Source organism: Pseudorca crassidens, chromosome 15, assembly GCF_039906515.1.
Source record: "Pseudorca crassidens isolate mPseCra1 chromosome 15, mPseCra1.hap1, whole genome shotgun sequence".
NCBI lineage: Eukaryota > Metazoa > Chordata > Mammalia > Artiodactyla > Delphinidae > Pseudorca > Pseudorca crassidens.
Window position 1 is genome coordinate 19,141,797 of NC_090310.1, and position 20,509 is coordinate 19,162,305.

General features: G+C 45.4%; 1 protein-coding gene and 1 pseudogene across 5 annotated transcripts in view; both read left to right on the top strand.

The window, feature by feature from the left end:
- ARHGAP17 (Rho GTPase activating protein 17) overlaps positions 1–20,509 on the top strand; it is an 89,194-nt gene that overhangs the window by 32,506 nt on the left and 36,179 nt on the right. For all 5 annotated transcript variants that reach the window (XM_067706341.1, XM_067706342.1, XM_067706343.1 and 2 more), the window contains exons 2-7: positions 3,106–3,145; positions 6,800–6,904; positions 12,500–12,573; positions 13,836–13,947; positions 14,183–14,259; positions 19,174–19,285. In XM_067706341.1, coding sequence (XP_067562442.1) covers positions 3,106–3,145; positions 6,800–6,904; positions 12,500–12,573; positions 13,836–13,947; positions 14,183–14,259; positions 19,174–19,285 — 520 coding nt within the window. The remainder of the gene's footprint in view (positions 1–3,105; positions 3,146–6,799; positions 6,905–12,499; positions 12,574–13,835; positions 13,948–14,182; positions 14,260–19,173; positions 19,286–20,509) is intronic.
- Positions 14,266–18,407, top strand: LOC137207017 (tubulin alpha-1B chain pseudogene; annotated as a pseudogene).

Here is a 20,509-nt window from a genome sequence, read left to right on the forward strand (position 1 = left end):
GATAAAAAGGCTTCAAATTTTCTGGTTCACTGATGCTCTTCCTTCCCCCCTCCTTCAATGATCAGAACTGAAACAGTTTTTTTCTTTCTCCTTTAAAAATTTTCTGGTTCGTTTCAATGGGAATTTGGTAGGGAATGTTAAATGACTTGGTTTAAATCACTATTTGAGCCAGAAATCCAAAATGTCACTTTGTAGTGATTCTGGGTATAACATTGTATGGCAACAATGCTGCCTTTTTGGACTGTGGAGAAAAAGTCTTTGTAAAAAATGATCGTGATCTGGCAGCTGAGGCTCCAACAGCTCAGAATGCTCTGCCAGTTGGAATGGGCATCATCAGAAAATCACACCAGTCCCTGCCCCACCTCACACCAGTTAGAATGGGCATCATCAGAAAATCTACAAACAACAAATGCTGGAGAGGGTGTGGAGAAAAGGGAACCCTCTTGCACTGTTGGTGGGAATGTAAATTGATACCGCCACTATGGAGAACAGTATGGAGGTTCCTTAAAAAACTAAAAATAGAACTAAAAACTAAAAATAGATTGTTGGCTGCCACATGGATCTTCTAGAAAGGTCCTTGAAGTCCACAGGAGTTCTGAAGCATAGATAAGGGAAAGTTGTGAAAATACTTTGGTTTTTCTTGTTTGTTTGTTTTGTTTTTTTGCGGTACGCGGGCCTCTCACTGTTGTGGCCTCTCCCGTTGTGGAGCAAAGGCTCCGGATGCGCAGGCTCAGCGGTCATGGCTCACGGGCCCAGCCGCTCCGTGGCATGTGGGATCTTCCCGGACCGGGGCACAAACCCATGTCCCCTGCATCAGCAGGCAGACTCGCAACCACTGCGCCACCAGGGAAGCCCCACTTTGTTTCTTTTGAAAATAAAGATGAGATAGCTGAAGGAAGGAAGACTCAATTGTTGTTACTCATTGCATAACGTTTCTGGATTTGTGACAGACTTGTTTGCTGTGAAACTCAGAAATGGTCACTTGAAGAACTGAAGTTTAATTTTCTCTAGAGCAGTCTTTTCTCAAAGTGTGGTCTACAGGCCTCCTGCCATGGAATTCTGGGCAGGGAGGGGCTTGTTAAAAATGCAGGGTCTCACACACCTATGGTCAACTAGTCTATGACAAAAGAGGCAAGGATATACAATGGGAAAAGACAGACTCTTCAATAAGTGGTGTTGGGAAAACTGGGCAGCTGCATGTAAAAGAATGAAATTAGAACACTCCCTAACACCATACACAAAAATAAACTGAAAATGGATTAGAGACCTAAATGTAAGACCGGTCGCTATAAAACTCTTAGAGGAAAACGTAGGAAGAACACTCTTTGACATTAATCAAAGCAAGATCTTTTTTGATCCACCTCCTAGAGTAATGGAAATAAAAACAAAAATAAACAAATGGGACCTAATAAAACTTAAAAGCTTTTGCACAGCAAAGGAAACCATAAACAAAATGAAAAGACAACCCTCAGAATAGGAGAAAATATTTGCAAACGAATCAACGGACAAAGGATTAATCTCCAAAATATATAAACAGCTCATGCAGCTCAATATTAAAAAAAAAACAACCCAATCCAAAAATGGGCAGAAGACCTAAACAGACATTTCTCCAAAGAAGACATACAGATGGCCAAGAAGCACATGAAAAGCTGCTCAACATCACTAATCATTAGAGAAATGCAAATCAAAACTACCATGAGGTATCACCTCACACCAGTTAGAATGAGCATCATCAGAAAATCTACAAACAACAAATGCTGGAGAGGGTGTGGAGAAAGGGGAACCCTCTTGCACTGTTGGTGGGAATGTAAATTGATACAGCCACTATGGAGAACAGTATGGAGGTTCCTTAAAAAACTAAAAATAGAACTACCGTATGACCCAGCAATCCCACTACTGGGCATATACCCAGAGAAAACTATAATTCAAAAAGACACATGCACCCCAATGTTCACTGCAGCACTATTTACAATAGCCATGTCATGGAAGCAACCTAAATGCCCATCAACAGACAAATGGATAAAGAAGATGTGGCACATATATACGATGGAATATTACTCAGCCATAAAAAGGAATGAAATTGGGTCATTTGTAGAGACGTGGATGGATCTAGAGACTGTCGTACAGAATGAAGTCAGAGAAAAACAAATATCATATATTAACGCATATATGTGGAACCTAGAAAAATGGTACAGATCAACTGGTTTGCAGGGCAGAAATAGAGATGCAGATGTAGAGAACAAACGTATGGACACCAAGGGGGAAAGCGGCGGGAGGTGGGGGTAGTGGTGTGATGAATTGGGAGATTGGGATTGACATGTATATGTTGATGTGTATAAAATTGATGACTAATAAGAACCTGCTGTATAAAAAAATTAATAAAATTTTTAAAAAAATGCAGGGTCTCACTCCAGACCTATGGAATTAGAAACTCTTGAGGTGAGACCAGGAAAATGGCATTTTAAGACAGCACATCCTCCCCCAACTCCCTGGTGGGTCTGTGCATGCCCAAGTTTGAGAACCACTGGTCTCAATCATTTGTTCTTGTTTTGGGGTGCTATTCTCTGCAAACTTTCTTTTGTTTTTTTTTTTTAATAAATTTATTTATTTTTGGCTGTGTTGGGTCTTTGTTGCTGCACACAGCTTTCTCTAGTTGCGGAGAGCGGGGGCTACTCTTCACTGTGGTGTGCGGGCTTCTCTTGTTGCGCAGCATGGGCTCTAGGGCACGTGGGCTTCAGTAGTTGCAGCGCACAGGCTCAGTGGTTGTGGCTTGCAGGCTGTAGAGTGCAGGCTCAGTAGTTGTGGCACACGGGCTTAGTTGCTCTGTGGCATGTGGGATCTTCCCAGACCAGGGCTCAAACCTGTGTCTCCTGCATTGGCAGGTGGATTCTTAACCACTGTGCTACCAGGGAAGCACCTCATTTGTTTTTTTTCTTTGGTTTTTTCTTAAGTTGCCCTCTGATATAAAAATTGGTAAAATTTGTCCCCTTGTGATCATTCATTTCTGTCTGTTTTGTTTTAAACTCCAGGACAATAATTACTCGATTTCATGAGTTGCTTTTTATTTCTGAATGTCTGATTTTGAACTTTTCATTTTTCCCACAGAGCCGAGAAAACAGAAGTCCTCAGTGATGATCTGTTACAGGTAACAAAAGAAAGACTTTTAAAAATGCTCTGTTTAAACAACAACAGCAACAAAAACCCATAGGAAGAACTGAAGCTTATGGTTCTTTGCTTTTTTTTGGGTTTTGCCTGAAACAGAATTAGTGTGATTAGCATGGTTTTGAGCAGGAAAGAAAAGCAGTTGAGTTGTGCGGTGATCAAAAGGGGATCTGAAACTTGGGTGTCATGTTATGAAGTTCAGATGGAGCTAGTCCTGCGTTCAAGTGCCAGGTGTTGGGGTGAGCACAGGGGAGGAGCCTGGCTGGCCCGGCCGGTCCACTGGCACTGTGGCCTGGTCATGCGTCCTGGGCAGGCTGCTGCGCTGGCGACCTTGATGGGACAGGCTCTGCCAGCTGTGGCAGTGGCCCCACTGGTTCCAACCTAGATTTCAGGTTTTTTGCTCCCTTTTATGCTTCTTCCCTAAAAGTGACCTAAGTTGGGTCCTGAAGGACTCAGAGTCTCAGTGACAGTGACCAGATCTCAGAACCCCCCAGGGGCCCTAGTGTGGCCTCACACCAATGGGCCAGACTTTCCTTTCCATAGGGAGGGGCGTTTCCTGCTGGGGACCTTAGCCAGGGCCACTCACGCCATTTCTCAACAGGTTTCCCTAACTTTGGGGCTGGGAGTTTCTCCCAGGAGGGCCTGGACCCTTTATACACATCACTTTAGCCAACCCCACTCCGTCCCCACCCACACCAAATACTTTGTGAAGGACAGGACCCCTTCTGCACCTTCTCCTTGCCTCTCATTTCCATCACCTGCCTCTGGTGCACTCCAGTGAGTCCCTGGAGACCAGAGATCTGCTCCCAGGTGGCTTTCTGTCTCTTCCCACGCAGAGAAGGAGCTGCATAATTTTAAAAAAAGCTATTTCTGCCCCACCATGCCAAAACAGCCTTCTAAATTATGGCAGTCTTTTGCAGGTAGAAGATTTTAAGAGCACTTTTTTTTTCTACTTTTGAGGACTAGAAGTTTTTATCAAGGATGAGAAGGGTTTTTTCAAGAAAAGATTTATTAAGGAATCATAGTCTTTAAAAAATTTTTTTATTAAGGCATAGTTGATATACAATATTATAGTTTAAGAATCAGATTCTTAACAGTATTTCCTCACTGGTTTTTATCAGATATTTCAAATCCATTTTCAGAATTTTAGAAATATTGTTTGGTTACACTAGGTTTTCCTGTCAGCATTCTCCCACCTACATCCCACGTCAGTAATATACGTCATTCCATTTCATCCTTTAAGCCCTGCAAGGAGGCCAGAGGCCTTGCAGGCAGGTGGAGGATGGCAGAGATCGCACGGGACTCAGACAGTGACTGTCTGTGCTTGTCCCTTTGCCCAAACGTCCGCTGGGGCCTGAGGAGTTTGCTAGTTTCTAGGAACTCCCTTTTTTTTTAAAATTTATTTTATTGAAGTATAGTTGATTTACAGTGCTGTGTTAATTTCTGCTATACAACAAAGTGATTCAGTTATACACATATGTACATTCTTTTTCATATTCTTTTCCATTATGGTTTGTCACAGGATATAGGAACTCCTTATTTTATAACACAGATACTCCATGTCTGCGGCAATTGTTTTCCTGCTCTGATTTCTGTTTGGTTTTTTTTTTAACCGTAAAGAAGGCATGTAATGGTTCAAAGTGCTGAGTGCTGGGTCTGGTGACCAGCCACCTGGATTCCCATCCCAGGTCTGCCCCTGACTAGCTCGGTGGCCTCGGGAATTCACTTAACCTCCCTCTGCCTCAGTTTCCACTTCTCTAAAAGGAGGGTAATCACTGTATCACCGCATGGGTTTGTTAGGAGGGATTCATGGGTTAAACATGGTTAGCACTGGGAGTGGGGCCCGTCACGTAGTGAGGGCTAAATATTATATTAGTGATTTGTTGGTATGATTACCACTGTCACAAGCCACAGAGCTTTTTTTTTCAGTACGCGGGCCCCTCACCGCTGTGGCCTCTCCCACGCAGGCTCAGCGGCCGTGGCCCACGGGCCCAGCTGCTCCGTGGCATGTGGGATCCTCCCGGACCGGGGCACAAATCCGCGTCCCCTGCATCGGCAGGCAGACTCTCAACCACTGCACCGCCAGGGAAGCCCCCACAGAGATTACTTTGTTTCTGATGTGAGACTTCCCTTAATTTGCTCTTTCTCCTGCCTCTTTTCTTAGATCTCTGGTAGAGCAGTTCAAGAGGCTGCCTTTTTATCTTGTTTGTATGGAGTTTACCCAGGAGGCTGTGAATCCCAGGAGGGTGGGAACCACAATTTACTTACTGTTGTTTTTCTAATACCTTGTACAGGGTATATACTTGTTCTTTCAACAAATATTACCTTCCATTTGGGCCAGGCAGTGATCTAGGCACTTGGGATAAATCTGTGAACAAAACAGACCAAGGCCCTATCCCTTCGGACTTTACATTCTAGTGGAAATTGGAATCAAGTGAAATGGAGTTTTGGGGGTTTTCTCCCCTCCCCCCCGCTTTTGTGGCAAATGAAGAATGTGTATTAGTTTTCCAATGTCTTAGAATCGGGTCATTATAAGATTTGGGGCAAGTAATGTGGCATCTGGCCCTAAATAAATGTGGCTGCAGATTGGGGTCCTGGGATGGGGCCTTGGTTGTATCTGAAGAAGGCCTGCTTGAGAAAGAGGCACAAAACCATCTCATTGGGTAAAATGTTTTGGGGTAAAAATGTATTCTGCTTTGAACTTGTTGATTTTTCTTTAAAATAGAAAGCATCCCTAAGGGCCTGCCCTCATTCTTAATGAGTCATCAGAATACACATTTTTGGCATTCCTTCCTGTAAAAAGCAGCTCTCTTTGCCATAAACAGCCATATCCCAGCAATAATATTTTGGGAAGCTAATCATGATGTGTGGGCCCCTAAGTCAGTGTTTCTTACGGCTGGCTGTCCATTCTGCTTTAGAGGTTTATTATTAAAAAAAAAAAAAAACCACCCCAAGCCCAATAAGGAATAATGTTGAAAACATTGATCTTGAGTTTTAGTTGTGGAACATTTTTTTTGATTCTCTGTCTGTTGTACCGTGTGTGGAGGGCTCCATTGCCATGTGCAGGAGAGAGCTGAATGTCCCTGTGGCTCTCCCACTTGGCCTTGGGCCTGAGGCTGGGCTTAGGCTGTTCATCTGCAGTTCTGCTGGTTGGACCTGGGACTTTGCTGGTGCTGTAGTGTGTGAGTTTGTCACCACTTATCTGATAGCAAGTTCTAGTCAGGACTGTCCCCTACCCCTGGACATGAATTCAGCCTTTAAGGGATCTGAAAACTCAGTGTTTCTCAACTAGGGGTGATTTTGCCCTCCGGGGGGATATTTGACAATGTCTGGGGGCAGTCTTGGTTGTCACGAAGAGGGGAGTTGGGTGCTACTGGCATCTAGTGGGTGGAGACCAGAAATGATGGTAAACCTACTGATGATGCACGGGACAGCTGCCCACAACCCAGAATTCTCCAGCCCACGTATCCATAGTGAGAAGCCCTGGGGTAGCTGCATGGGAACCATTTCCATTTCCATCCAAGTGAAAAATTCAACGGCAGGATGCTTTTTCCTGCCTACATGCAAACACCGCAGGAGGAAGAGGCTGCGTTGGTCTTGAGCCTTGCCAACGGCTCATCTGTCTTTGTGTTGTCAGATCGAGCGGCGCTTGGACACAGTGCGCTCCATGTGTCACCATTCCCACAAGCGCCTGGTGGCCTGCTTCCAGGGGCAGCACGGCACCGATGCCGAGAGGAGACACGTGAGTACCGGGTGGACTTGGAGCCGTGGTTCTCGCCCCGTCTCTGAGAGGCTCTTCTCCCTCTATCAGTCGATTTTTCCCAAGCAGCATCAGCAGATTTGCCTGCAGACCTGTACCTTGTATCGACATTCACGTTCACGACACCGGCCTTATCATAGCATTCTTTTGTGCTTAAGACATCCCTGAGCCGAAAGCCATATTCACACTGAATTCTCTCCAGGTGCTTTTAGAGATGTGTCATCATAAGAGAATGGACACATCAGTTAGGAATCCTCTGATGGCAGAAAGCTGCAAGCCTCTCTTAAAGTGACTGAGAAAGTAGAGTTTATTGGCGTACTAACTGAAAAGTCCAGTAGTCAGACTGGACTCCAGGTAAGGCTTGGGCTAGGCTTTCGGTGATGTAAACCAGGACCCCAGTTTCTTTCCTTCTCTCCTTCTCTCCCCTCGGCCTTCTTCAGTGTCTGCCTTATCCCTCGTGGTTGCAAGCTGGCTACCAGCAGCTCCCATGGGCTACCTACTTCCTTGTGCACGTCCAGCAGGAATAGAGAGCATCTCTTCCAGTAGTTTTTCTTAATGGAGTGAGAAGACTTCTTTTTTCCATACTTTTGGCAGGTAGAAATCCCTTCCCATTGCATTGATCTTGTTGAGTCACATTCTCCATTACTGAACAAACTCCTCCCACAACCCACAACCAGTTACTGCGGGGAGGGATGAGGTTGGGCGAGGAGACAGGACGTGCTGGTTGGCATAAGCTAACCACAGCTCACCCCAGAGCATGGGCTGTGGTCCTACCTCCAGCTCATAGGCTCCATTGAGACCAGGATAGGTCCTTAGGAGGACTCAGGAAGGATGGGCTCTAGGAAACCATCAAATGTCTACTCCAGGGTATGTTCAGAGCGTCCAGATCCCCGTGTCCCACCAGCAGAGCACAGCAGCTTTGTTCGTCAGGCAGTTCCGCCCTTAGTTTTATGAGTTCCCAGCTTACGAGCATACCCTGACCCCCCATATAACATTAAGGTGGGAGTTTCCATGGCACACAGGGAAGCTATGATTTCCCATATATATATTTTCTTAGATTTCTTAAATTTCTTTATTTTTGGCTGCTTTGGGTCTTCGTTGCTGCACGCAGGCTTTCTCTAGTTGCGGTGAGCAGGGGCTACTCTTCGTTGCGGTGCATGGGCGTCTCATTGCAGTGCCTTCACTTGTTGCGGAGCACGGGCTCTAGGCATGTGGGCTTCAGTAGTTGTGGCACACGGGCTCAGTAGTTGTGGCTCACGGACTCTAGAGCGCGGGCTCAGTAGTTGTGGCACACAGGTTTAGTTGCTCCGCGGCATGTGGGATCTTCCCGGACCAGGGCTTGAACCCATGTCCTCTGCATTGGCAGGCAGATTCTTAACCACTGCACCACCAGGGAAGCCCATCCCATATTGTTTTATTTGCCACTAGATGTCTCAAAAGGAAGAGCTGCTGTGCAGACGATCTGTGTCACCCTCCTTTTATATTTCCTACACACATTTCTGGCCAACTTGACAACAGGGTTACTCCTCTCTTGCACAGCACACAGTTTCCGCAGTGATGTGTATCAAAGGAGCAGAAGTCTGCATGCACCTCCGATTCCAGGAGTGCTTGCTGCAGTTCTCGTCCATCAGAACCAGGCCCAATCCACTGGTCCTGCCCCCTCTGCCCCTTTGCATTCTCTTGCCATGGCTTCTGCTCTGCCTGCCCTTTTAATATTGTTTCCTAAGCTTCTGCCCTTCATCTCCTTATTCTCGCCATCACATTCCTTGGGCCGCCTCCTCTCTTCTCATGGCGCCTAACTAATGTGTTTATTCAGACACTTGTAAACCATTTTCAACGAAGCAAAAAACTTCCTCCCGTAGTTGTCTATTTTAGCACGCATAACCAGTTCTTCTGTGTTGACTCTTGGATTCTATCCACCCTAGTATGCAAGTTAGGTTATCTTTTTTTATGAGTGAAGGGCATGTGTTTGTTTTGTTTTTTAATATATTTATATATTTATTTATTTGGCTGCGTTGGGTCTTCGTTGCTGCACGGGGGCACTCTCTAGTTGCAGCGAGCGGGGGCAACTCTTCGTTGTGGTGCGTGGGCTTATTGTGGTGGCTTCTCTTGTTGCGGAGCATGGGCTCTAGGCGCGCGGGCTTCAGTAGTTGTGGCACGCAGGCTCAGTAGTTGTGGCTCGTGGGCTGTAGAGTGCAGGCTCAGTAGTTGTGGCTCACGGGCTTAGTTGCTCTGCACCATGTGGGATCTTCCCGGACCAGGGCTCGAACTCGTGTTCCCTGCATTGGCAGGCAGATTCTTAAGCACTGAGCCACCAGGGAAGCCCTCCCTTTTGTCTTATCCTCAGCCTCCCGTACCTGCTTGATTAGCAAGTCCTGTGATTCTCTTTGTGACTGTTTCTTGAATTTCTCACCTCTGCTCCATCTTTACCACCTTCACCTAATGCAAGACCTGATTACCTCTCATTATCTGGACTGTTGCAGTCACCTCTTGAGCTACATTTCCTGCCTCTGATTTCCTTTTTTTCCAGCCTTTCTTCAACCTGATCACCAGAGATGGTTTCCTGAAATACAAATTGATCTTGTCATCCTTCTGCCTAAAAAAAAAAAAAAATCTTAAGCTTAGTTGTTCTCAACAGGGACCAGAATTACACTCCTGGGGATATTTGGAAATGTGTGGAGACTTTTTTGGTTGCCATAAGGTCTGGGGGACACTACTGGCATTTGGAGGGGGACCAAGATGGCTGGAGGGATAGTTCCACATAAGGAAGCATCCCATAATACCACTGATGCTCTGGCAGGGACGATGGCTAGTTCCCATTGCCTGGGTTAAAATCGAAGCTCTTTTTTTTGTTGTTATTTTTTAATTGAAATATAGTGGACTAATATTATATTAGTTTCAGGTGTACAACATCATGATTCAGTATTTTTATAGATTACACTCCATTTAAAGTTATTGTAAAGTATTGGCCATATTCTCTGTGCCGTACAAAATACCCTAAAGTCCGAGCGCTTCAGATGACTTCAGCCGTTCATAGTCTCATCACATTTCCCTTATCAGTCTCGGTATCTCCCGCTTCCTCCCATTCATGCTGTAGGCCAGTGTCATTCACACAGATTGTCTTGTTGTTCCTTTGGTCTGCTTTGAAACACAGCCCAGGTGTCACATAAATTCATTAAAAACAAACAAATTAAGTATTTATCAAACACCTACTATGTACAAGTGCTGGAGCTATAAAATGAATTCGATGTAGTGTCTCCCTTAAAAAGTGCTCATAGCCTGGTGGGGGAGGCTTCCTCCACAAATGGATAATTATAAAAACAACATACTAAACAAAATATGCACAGGGTATTATGGGAGGACCAAGAATGGGCACCAGAGGAGGAGAGGGGTAGTCAAGGGAGGCTTCCTGGTGAAGGTGGTGGCCTAGCTGTAAAGGAGGAAAATGAGTGGCAGGTGATGGGCCTATTCCAGGCAACAGGGGCAAAGGTGCCTCTCCCTCATTTCTAAAACCTAATGCCTTAGGCTTCCTTTTCCAGCCTTGAACCAAAGTGCCCAAGACAGGGCTCAGAGGTTGTCTACGCTCTGCACGTGGGACGAAGAGTCGCCATGGAATAGATGATAGGTGACCACGAGAGGTCGGCAGTCTCTCGTGCTCTAGAAAGTACAGGAGGAGCCTTGCAAAAGCCCCACCAGAAGCTCCCATGCGTGTGAAGAGGCAAGAATTGGAGGGAAGAGAGACAGGGCAGGTGGCCTTCTCAGCCCAAACTGTTGACATGGCATAGCTTATGTCGTGGTTCATATTAGACCTGGAATTGTTTCTTTTCGTGCAGCTGGCATGCCTTTTATAAATTAGGAAGCCCTCAGCCCTCTCCGTGGAGGAGTTTGATGTTGCTAGACAGCATGTTCATTAATCAGCTCAAATGTTAAATGAGCAGAATGTCCTTATTTCTGTACATCGGGAACCAGGATTGTTGATGCTTTGGAGTCAGGGCATGGAAACCACAGGTTAGTTACAACTGGGCACTTGAATGATACTTGTCAAAGTAAACTCCTCTCTTTATGATTTTTTTTTGCCATAGAGCTCCAGAGTTGCACAAAGTATATTTCTGTTGATTACTGCACTTATCCTACATTAAATTCCCTTAGAAAGGCAGCATAAGTAAAAGGATGAATTATCCTCTATTCTGATCAAAGCGCACTGCCCATTTTCTCACATCTTCCTGGTCTATTAATGTGGAAGCTGGGAACGTCTCCTTGTGGGGCAGATGAAGCCTGTTATTTATTTATTTGAACATAACCTGAGGGGGAGGAGAGATGGGTAAATATATTTGTTCATTATTTATTTTTAAGTTTCTGTGTACCATTTTGAATGGGCTGTCCAGCTACATGGGCAAAGTCGATAATATGCAAAAGAACGTAACATGAGGTCTCTCCCAGCCCTGTTCCCCGGGCACCCAGTTCCCCTCTCCAGGACCACCAGTAGTAGCAGTTTCTTGTACAGCCTTCCAGAGATATTTTAGAAGTGTAACAGATGGAGCCCTTTGAAGGCAGGAAAGGCAGGTGACATGCCCGAGGTCAAGGCAGAGCAATGCCACGGCAAGGTGGACCCCAGGTCTTTGACATCAGTTCCCATTCTACTGGGAAGGCAAAATTACATGGGGTACCGCAGCAATGAAAGCATTTTTTGTTGGCAGATCGTGGTGTTACAACCAACCCACATGCTACTTTCCAGGCCTCTTCTGCCTATATTCTGAGATAAGCCATTAGCTAGTCACGGACAGACTCTGAACCGGGGCTTGGGCTTTTAGCACCGAGGTCTAGCTCTGCACCCTCACCGGGGCGCCTGGCCAGGCCATGTAATCCCCCTGGGCTTCACATTCCCCAGCTGCACAATTAGAACATGAATCAGATGATCCTTACAGTCATTTCCAGCTGAAAAACAAATCTCTGATAGGAAAATGAGTGACTTGGTGCCTGAAAATTTTTTTTTAATTTTTTGGATATTTAGCTAGATATTTTCAGATCTTTAACTAAATCTAAATCTTTATGATTCCAGCCAATTTAAGAGCCAGTTTAAGAATGAGTATTCTAGCAAAAGTTCTTAAAATTGAGCGCTTCATCACATTTATTTGTCATGATAATCAGAGGGCACGGTGTATGTCTTATGTCCCCAGCGCCTGGGTCATAGTACGCTCTTGATTATAGTAATTATAGTAATAGCAACGACAACAGTAATAATAGCAGCTAACATTTACTGAGTACTTATCATGTACTCAGTAAACGTTACGTGATACATTTACTTGGGGTACTTGACCTTGAATATCTCCTTTAGTCAACGGACAGCCCTAGGACCCTTGCACTGTTATCCCTAATTTCCAGGCATGAGGAAACTGACACAGAGCTTGAGTCACACAACTCATACCTTTGAGACCAGAACCTGAACCCAGACAGGATATCTCTTACCTGTGCACTTTACCTGGAGGAGAAACCAGTGACTGAAGATCTGAAGTAGGTAATTGAGAATGGGTGTCAATTATAATGAAAAAAAAAAATGCATTGTCTTCTGCCTTCCAGAAAAAACTCCCTGTGACAGCTCTCGCTCAGAATATGCAAGAAGCATCAACTCAGCTAGAAGACTCTCTCCTGGGGTAAGAGTTGGGCTATTTCAGAAAGAGAGCCATGTGGGTTGGTAGAGGTGGATGGCTGGGTGGTGTACATGGCAGCCACATGTGTGACCAGAGGCTGAGGCCCCATGGGAGGCCACTGGGATGCTAGAGAATCTTCCTTTTAGTAGAAGCAAGGATAGATGATACAAAGGGCCAATAACAAAAGTAATTGATAAGGTCAATTATTTAATCTGCTGAGCTTGGATGTAAAGAACTCAGTCCCTTCTGTGGGCCAGGTGTTGACTCAGATTTATAAGCCCTGACCAGTCCCATTTAGTCCTTAAAAGTCACTTCTTTTAAAGATGATCACTGTAATGTCAGTGGAGGTTGTCTCAACATAGTGCCTTTTCTGAATTATGTGGATTTTTTTTTTTTTTTACAATGAGCATGTATTACATAAATAAGTTTAAAATCTAATAATAAAGCTGTTTTCATTGTAAGAGGGAAGGTTGACCTTTCTTTCTACTTGCTTCTCTACAAGGCCAGTGTCCTTTGATCCTGTCTGCTCTCTCCTGCTGTAACATGGGCCCTCCTTTCCCAGCTGGATATGGCCTTTGGACTTTTCAGCCCATTTCCCAGGGTCTGCCATGCTCCACGACCTACAATGCTCTGTCGTTCTTTGAAGGACACTGCCTAGGCCGGACTTACTAGCAGACAGAAAACAGTATAGTATAATAAACGTTACATATGATTTAAAAGATTTTCAGGGTACTTTTGAGAATACTTGCTTTTCACCTGACCAGAGGACCTAATCTTTCAGTGAGTTCTCACCTCACTGTTTACACACATCCGCACGCATACACACAAATTATACCTGAGATAGTCTTGTGCATTTTATTTTATTTTATTTATTTTATTTTTTTTTTTTTTGGTACGCGGGCCTCTCACTGTTGTGGCCTCTCCAGTTGCGGAGCACAGGCTCCGGACGCGCAGGCTCAGCGGCCATGGCTCACGGGCCTAGTTGCTCCACGGCACGTGGGATCTTCCCGGACCGGGGCACGAACCCGTGTCCCCTGCATCAGCAGGCGGACTCTCAACCACTGCGCCACCAGGGAAGCCCAGTCTTGTTCATTTTAAAGCACAAGTCTGTGGACTCACGCCCTAAGTTTATAGTACTTTCAGGTCTCTATTGTATAGCGCCCTAATGCGTTCCCGTCGTATGGAGAGCAGAGCTGGCTCAGTGTGGGAATCTGGTGCCAGATTTAATGGACGTACGTTTGTTGTTGGGCATCTTGTTTTTAAAGGAAGATGCTGGAGACGTGTGGAGATGCTGAGAATCAGCTGGCTCTGGAACTCTCTCAGCATGAAGTCTTTGTCGAGAAGGAGATCGTGGACCCTCTGTACGGCATAGCAGAGGTGGGTGCTTTGGCGGGGGATGGGTGGGGAAAGGTTCACTTGTGTCTGAAACTTTAACAATAATCAGTGGCTTTGACATACACTTCTTTTTGGAAATAAGGGGAGTAAGTTGAGGGTACAAAATCCTTTGCCTAAGAAAAAAAAGAAAATGGTAAATAAAGATTGCACTTTCAGAGGTTAAACTGAAAACCGCGAAGCTCGTCCCATTTCATATGTGGTGTGTTCTTCTGTCCAGGTAGAGATTCCTAACATCCAGAAACAGAGGAAGCAGCTCGCCAGATTGGTTTTAGACTGGGACTCGGTCAGAGCCAGGTAAGATAAAGCTGTGAAAAATAACCAATAATGCGGCTTTCTGTCACATCCCCAGCAACCATCCCCCTCCTCAACACGGATAAAGACCACCGGGTGCACAAAACAGACGTCATCACAGATTCACACACTTGACTCACAGACTGAGTCACAGCCTACTTACACCTTTCAGGCCTCATTCTCCCAAGCATGGCAGCGGGATGATGTTAGAACACCCTGTTCTTAGTCAACCAACAGTGAAAGGAGACAGGGAAAAAAAAAAACCTAAATAAGTGTATTCTGGGGAGAAGAAGTGGTGGCAGACAGTTCTAAGAGCGTTGTCCTTGGAGTAGTGGAGTTTAGGAATAAATAGATCTGTGATCTCAGCAGCTGCTAAGCGTCCCACTGTGTCAAAAAACACCTGTGTGGTTAGGATCGTTTTTCACAATCAAGAAATGCTGTGCTCAACAGGGAGGAACTAAGTAAGACCTAGTAGCCATCCCAGAGGGCTGATGTCAGATGACCCGTCTGTAGTGCTCCGTGGCTGGGCTCCAGCCTCAGCTCCATCCGTGAGGGCATTTGTATCAATGACTCATATGAGAGGAGTAGGGAGGTAGCTGCCACGGGCCCCATCCTTTCTCATACCTTATACAAGGGTTGACAGACTTGTTCTGTAAAGGGCCAGGTACTAAATATTTTCAGCTTTGCAACCCAGATGCCCCCTGTTCCAACTACTCAGCTCTGCTGTTGTAGCATAAAAGTAGCCCTGGGCAATACATAAATGAATGAGCAAGTCTGTGTTCGAATAAAACTTTATTTACAAAAGCAAGTGGCTTTGCTGAGCCCTGCTTCGTTAACTCTTTTAATCCTCATTGCACTCTTGTGAAGTAGACATGATTATTTATGTTTGGCAAATAAATGGAGATACAGAGATCATTTACTAACTTTCTACGTGTCAGATGCTTTTTTTTTGGCTGCGTTGGGTCTTCGTTGCTGCGCGTGGGATCTCTCTAACTGCAGTGAGCGGGGGCTACTCTTGGTTGTGGTGCTTGGGCTTCTCATTGCGGTGGCATCTCTTGTTGCGGAGCAGAGGCTCAGTAGTTGTGGCGCACAGGCTTAGTTGCTCTGTGGCATGTGGGATCTTCCCGGACCAGGGCTTGAACCCATGTCCCCTGCATTGGCAGGCAGATTCTTAACCACTGCGCCACAAGGGAAGCCCCGTGTCAGATGCTTTTATTGCAGATTTCCTTGTTTCTAAAATGTCGCTGAGTGTCAGATGCACCAGTGGTTTAATATCCGATTTTGGGGGGAAAATGAAATAGAAACGCCACTTTATTAAGTGTACAAATCAATTGGTAAGACATGTCCTGACTTAAGAAAAGTTGAGATGATAAGAGGGACATCTAGGAATTAGCACATGGTGAACACGATCATTGCCACCACTTACTGGACACTTGCCACGTGCCAGATATCAGACTACGTATGTGATATGTCAGCTCTTTCGATTCTCCCAGCGATCTCTATTCATTTGTCCACTTGTGTTTTCAGCAGACATTGAGTAGGTGCTTGCTGTGGGTCAGGCTCCGTGTTGGACACTAAGTGCAGAGGCCCTTCAGTGAGAGTTGGAGGGGACAGAGGTTAGGAGGTTACGTGACACCCCCTACTTTGAGAGGAGACTTGTTGTACAGACACTGGAGGCACCTGCACATGCCGTGTCTGTGACTTGCTTTGCGTCTTAGACATAATAAACGGCAGGGCTAGGATTCTGAACGCAGAGTCTGCCGTCTCCTTGTCACACGCACACGTGTGATTAGAGCCCTGTGGCCAGAAACAGGATCAGGGAGTGCAGGCCCCGCTGTGGTAGATTTTTGCTGAAGATAAGGAAAAATGTTCTAATAGTTAATTAAACAAGGCCGTGAGTGTGCTCTTGCTGGAGTTGGTTGAGCGATATTATAGATGCCAGGAATCTTACATCTGCAGCACATGTATCCCAGAGGAGATTTCAGCACTGATTCTTGGTCCTGCATTCATGGTCCTGTTCACTTAACGAATCAAAGTAGGTATTAGAGAAACTGAAACCGATCAATATTTCTTCTTTATTTGACTTATTCCTGTGGAGGAAAATGGTGATAGCTAACATTAGTGGGAATCGATCATATTCACACGCAGGCATATACATATTGATTCTCTCTTCTGCTGCTCATGACTGTTCTGCCGGGCAGACGGTATTTGTTTCCTTAGTTTGACAGATGAGACAACCTGAGGCACAGAGAGGTGAGGCCGTTGCCAAAGGTCACACGGCTAATGAAGGTAGAACCGAGCTTCAGGCTTCAGCCTGTCAGACTCCGAAGTCCATGCTCTTTCCGTTGCCAGCTTCAGCAGATTTACTGAAGCCTTGCTGTGGCGAAGTGCATCACAACAGCAATGTGAAAGAGGGCAGGGCAGAGCATTCTGGGGGCAATGCAGTCATCTGGGAAGCTTGATAAGTTGCTAACATGGGCTTTCATGCTGCATCGATGTCATATCCATGTTTAAATTTAAAGTGCTAGAGAGTGCGTTACTTAACCTCGACTCTTAGCTTGTTGAGGACGGTAACCAGGACCCGGTATCCACTCCTGTTGCCTGTGCCTGCTGACCTGTAGCCACCATGCATAAGTGCATCTCCATCCATGTTGGCCAGGCTGGTGTCCAGATCGGCAGTGCCTGCTGGGAGCTCTACTACCTGGAACATGGCATCCAGCCCGATGGCCAGATGCCAAGTGACAAGACTCCTGGGGGAGGAGATGACTCCTTCAACACTTTCTTCAGTGAGACAGGCGCTGGCAAGCATGTGCCCAGGGCATTGTTTGTGGACCTGGAACCCACGGTCAATGATGAAGTTCACACTGGCACCTGTCGCCAGCTCTTCCACCCTGAGCAGCTCATCACAGGCAAGGAAGATGCTGCCAGTAACTATGCCCGAGGTCACTACACCATTGGCAAGGAGATCATTGACCCCATCTTGGACCCAATTCGGAAACTAGCTGACCAGTGCACAGGTCTTCAGGGCTTCTTGGTTTTCCACAGCTTTGGTGGGGGAACTGGTTCTGGGTTCACCTCCCTGCTGATGGAGCAACTCTCTGTCGATTATGGCAAGAAGTCCAAGCTGGAGTTCTCCATTTACCCAGCCCGCCAGGTTTCCACAGCTGTAGTTGAGCCCTACAACTCCATCCTCACCACCCACACCACCCTGGAGCACCCTGACTGTGCCTTCATGGTAGACAATGAGGCCATCTATGACATCTGTCGTAGAAACCTCGATATTGAGTGCCCAACCTACACGAATCTTAACCACCTTGTTAGCCAGATCGTGTCCTCCATCACTGCTTCCCTGAGATTTTATGGAGCCCTGAATGTTGATCTGACAGAATTCCAGACCAACCTGGTGCCCTATCCCCACACGCACTGCCCTCTGGCCACATAGGCCCCTGTCATCTCTGCTGAGAAAGCCTACCAGGAACAGCTTTCTGTAGCAGAGATCACCAATGCTTACTTTGAGCCAGCCAACCAGATGGTGAAATGCGACCCTCACCGTGGTATATGCATGGCATGCTGCCTGTTGTACCATGGTGACATGGTTCCCAAAGGTGTCAATGCTACTATCGCCACCATCAAGACCAAGCGCAGCATCCAGTTTGTGGACTGGTGCCCCACTAGCTTCAAAGTTGGCACTAATTACCAGCCTCCCACTGGTGGAGACCTGGCCAAAGTACAGCAAGCTGTGTGCAAGCTGAGCAACACCACAGCCATCGCTGAGGCCTGGGCTCGCCTGGACCACAAGTTTGACCTGATGTATGCCAAGCATGCCTTTGGTACGTGGGTGAGGGCATGGAGGGAGGAGAGTTTTCTGAGGCCCGTGAGGACATGGCTGCCCTTGAGAAGGATTGTGAGGAGGTTGGTGTGGATCCTGTTGAAGGAGAGGGAGAGGAAGAAGGCAAATTCCCATTGCTTTCAGCCCCGCAGCATGTCATACTCAGAACTTGAGCTTCAACGTTAGCTGACAGGAGTAAAAGCTTTCTGACTAGATTGTCTTCACTTTCAACTGTGATCATGTATTACTTTTCCATGTGTACCTGTAAGATTTTTCTGTCATGTCTGAAAGGTAAAGGCTTTAAGAAAGATAAATAAATAAAGTGCTAGAACTTTCTGCCATAGCAGGCATGTCCGTATTTAAACAGAAGGTCAAAACACACTTGAAAACCAAATAGAAATTGTTTTAGATTATTATTCCCCATTCACTTCCCCCGACTATTGCTATAGTATAATTTGGGGGGAGGGGGTCCTTTTGACTTATTTAGGAAGGGAATATAAACATTCCACATTATGTTTCAGATTTGCTTAGATACTAGTATTTATCCTTACAAATGATTTTAATTCTTAACATGCTTTCACAGCTATCAATTACTAGCTCCATGACTGAAGTTCTGGCTTTCACTTACTGAAAGTAATCACAAGTCAGGATGGTAGTAGGCGGTGTTATAGGGGTCCTGAAGAGCAGCAACTGACCCCCAGTGGCACAGGGAACATTCTAGATCAAAGCAAGAGAACAAGGGGGTGTTTGATGGGTAAGAGCCCAAGATTGGACAGTAGGGGAAGGGGTTCCACGGATTGATTTGCAGCAGTTGGGCTTGCATGGGACAAGGCGTGGCCAGTTCTGCTCAGAGCAGACAGCTACTCTCAGCACTACCACAGTCCCATCACAGCAGGAAGCCAGTGTCACCTTTGCCCGTTTCCATTCTTAAAGGATAAACTCCAGAGAAGCTGCCATCCTAGGTGCTGATACCTGTCCCAGGTAGAATCAGTTTTGGGGAATGAGTCTGTCTCCATTAGGTCCTTAACTCCATAAGGTTGAGTATATACAGCTGCTTCTCAAATAATGGCTATGCCTGTGCTTTGCAGATGGAACCAGGCTCACAAATCTTCAGCAACCAACTTTCAGGGGCTTCCATCAAAAATAGATACCCTAAAGGAAGAGATGGATGAAGCTGGAAATAAAGTAGAACAGTGCAAGGTAGGAGAATTCCCTAATGAATATGTACTTAAATCAATCTTTTGGTTTTTCCAAGTGATGGATGAAAGGTCAAATATTGCAAATTATTTAATGTTTTACATAATTCCTATTAGGATTCCCTGAATGATATTCAAGGTAGGTTTTATTTTCTTCTTCCTTCTTTCTTTATTTTCTAAGACTCTACATTACTTTATACTCAGAATAAAGCATTATTTAAAAATAAAATTCAGGGACTTCCCTGGTGGCGCAGTGGTTAAGAATCCACCTGCCAATGTCCACCTGCCGGGGACATGGGTTCGAGCCCTGGTCTGGGAAGATTCCACATGCCGCAGAGCAACTAAGCCCGTGTGCCACAACTACTGAGCCTACACTCTAGAGCCCGTCCACAACTACTGAGCCCACATGCCGCAACTACTGAAGCCCACATGCCTAGAGCCTGTGTTCCACAACAAGAGAAGCCACTGCAATGAGAAACCCGCGCACCGCAACAAAGAGTAGCCTCCACTCTCTGCAACTAGAGAAAAGGCCCACGCACAGCAATGAAGACCCAATGCAGAAAAAAATAATTAATTGAAAAAAATTCAAGTAGGATATTTTTAAAAACTTGACAAAAACGTCTAAGCTTATTTAAAATGAAGAATGGGAGAATAAAAGGAGAAACTATAAAAACGTATCATAAAATTACAGCAATTAAAACAATGTGCAATAGGCACAAAAATAGATCCATGGAATTGTATAGGTTTTCTGGAATGAATGCTGTTATATTTAAGGGTTGAATATATAGTAAAGGAGTCATCATATATCCATAGAAAAGGGAAGGATTATTTTTAAAATGTTGCTAGGACAATTGGCTTCTAATTTGGAAGAAATGAAAATTTGTATCTCATAATCTAAATTCCAGACTAGGTGGTTATTCTCTATGCATCTATCTACAAAGATAAATGTTTATTCCAAATGTTATTTGAGGTGGTAAAGAAACAGGTCTTTGGTGAATCTTAGGATCATTGCCTGAGACTTTTCCTCCTCTTATTATTCATCATTTTCCAATAATGGTCTCCACATTCTACTAGATAGCATTAAGACTGCTCTATTTTAGTTTATTCAGGTCATGCTATAATTCACTTTTCATGATGGCAAACCTTGGACAGTTAACTGCAGTAAAATGACTTGTTGAAAATAATATAGTGGGTAAGAATTAATACTGGACTCACAAAGTCATGCCAT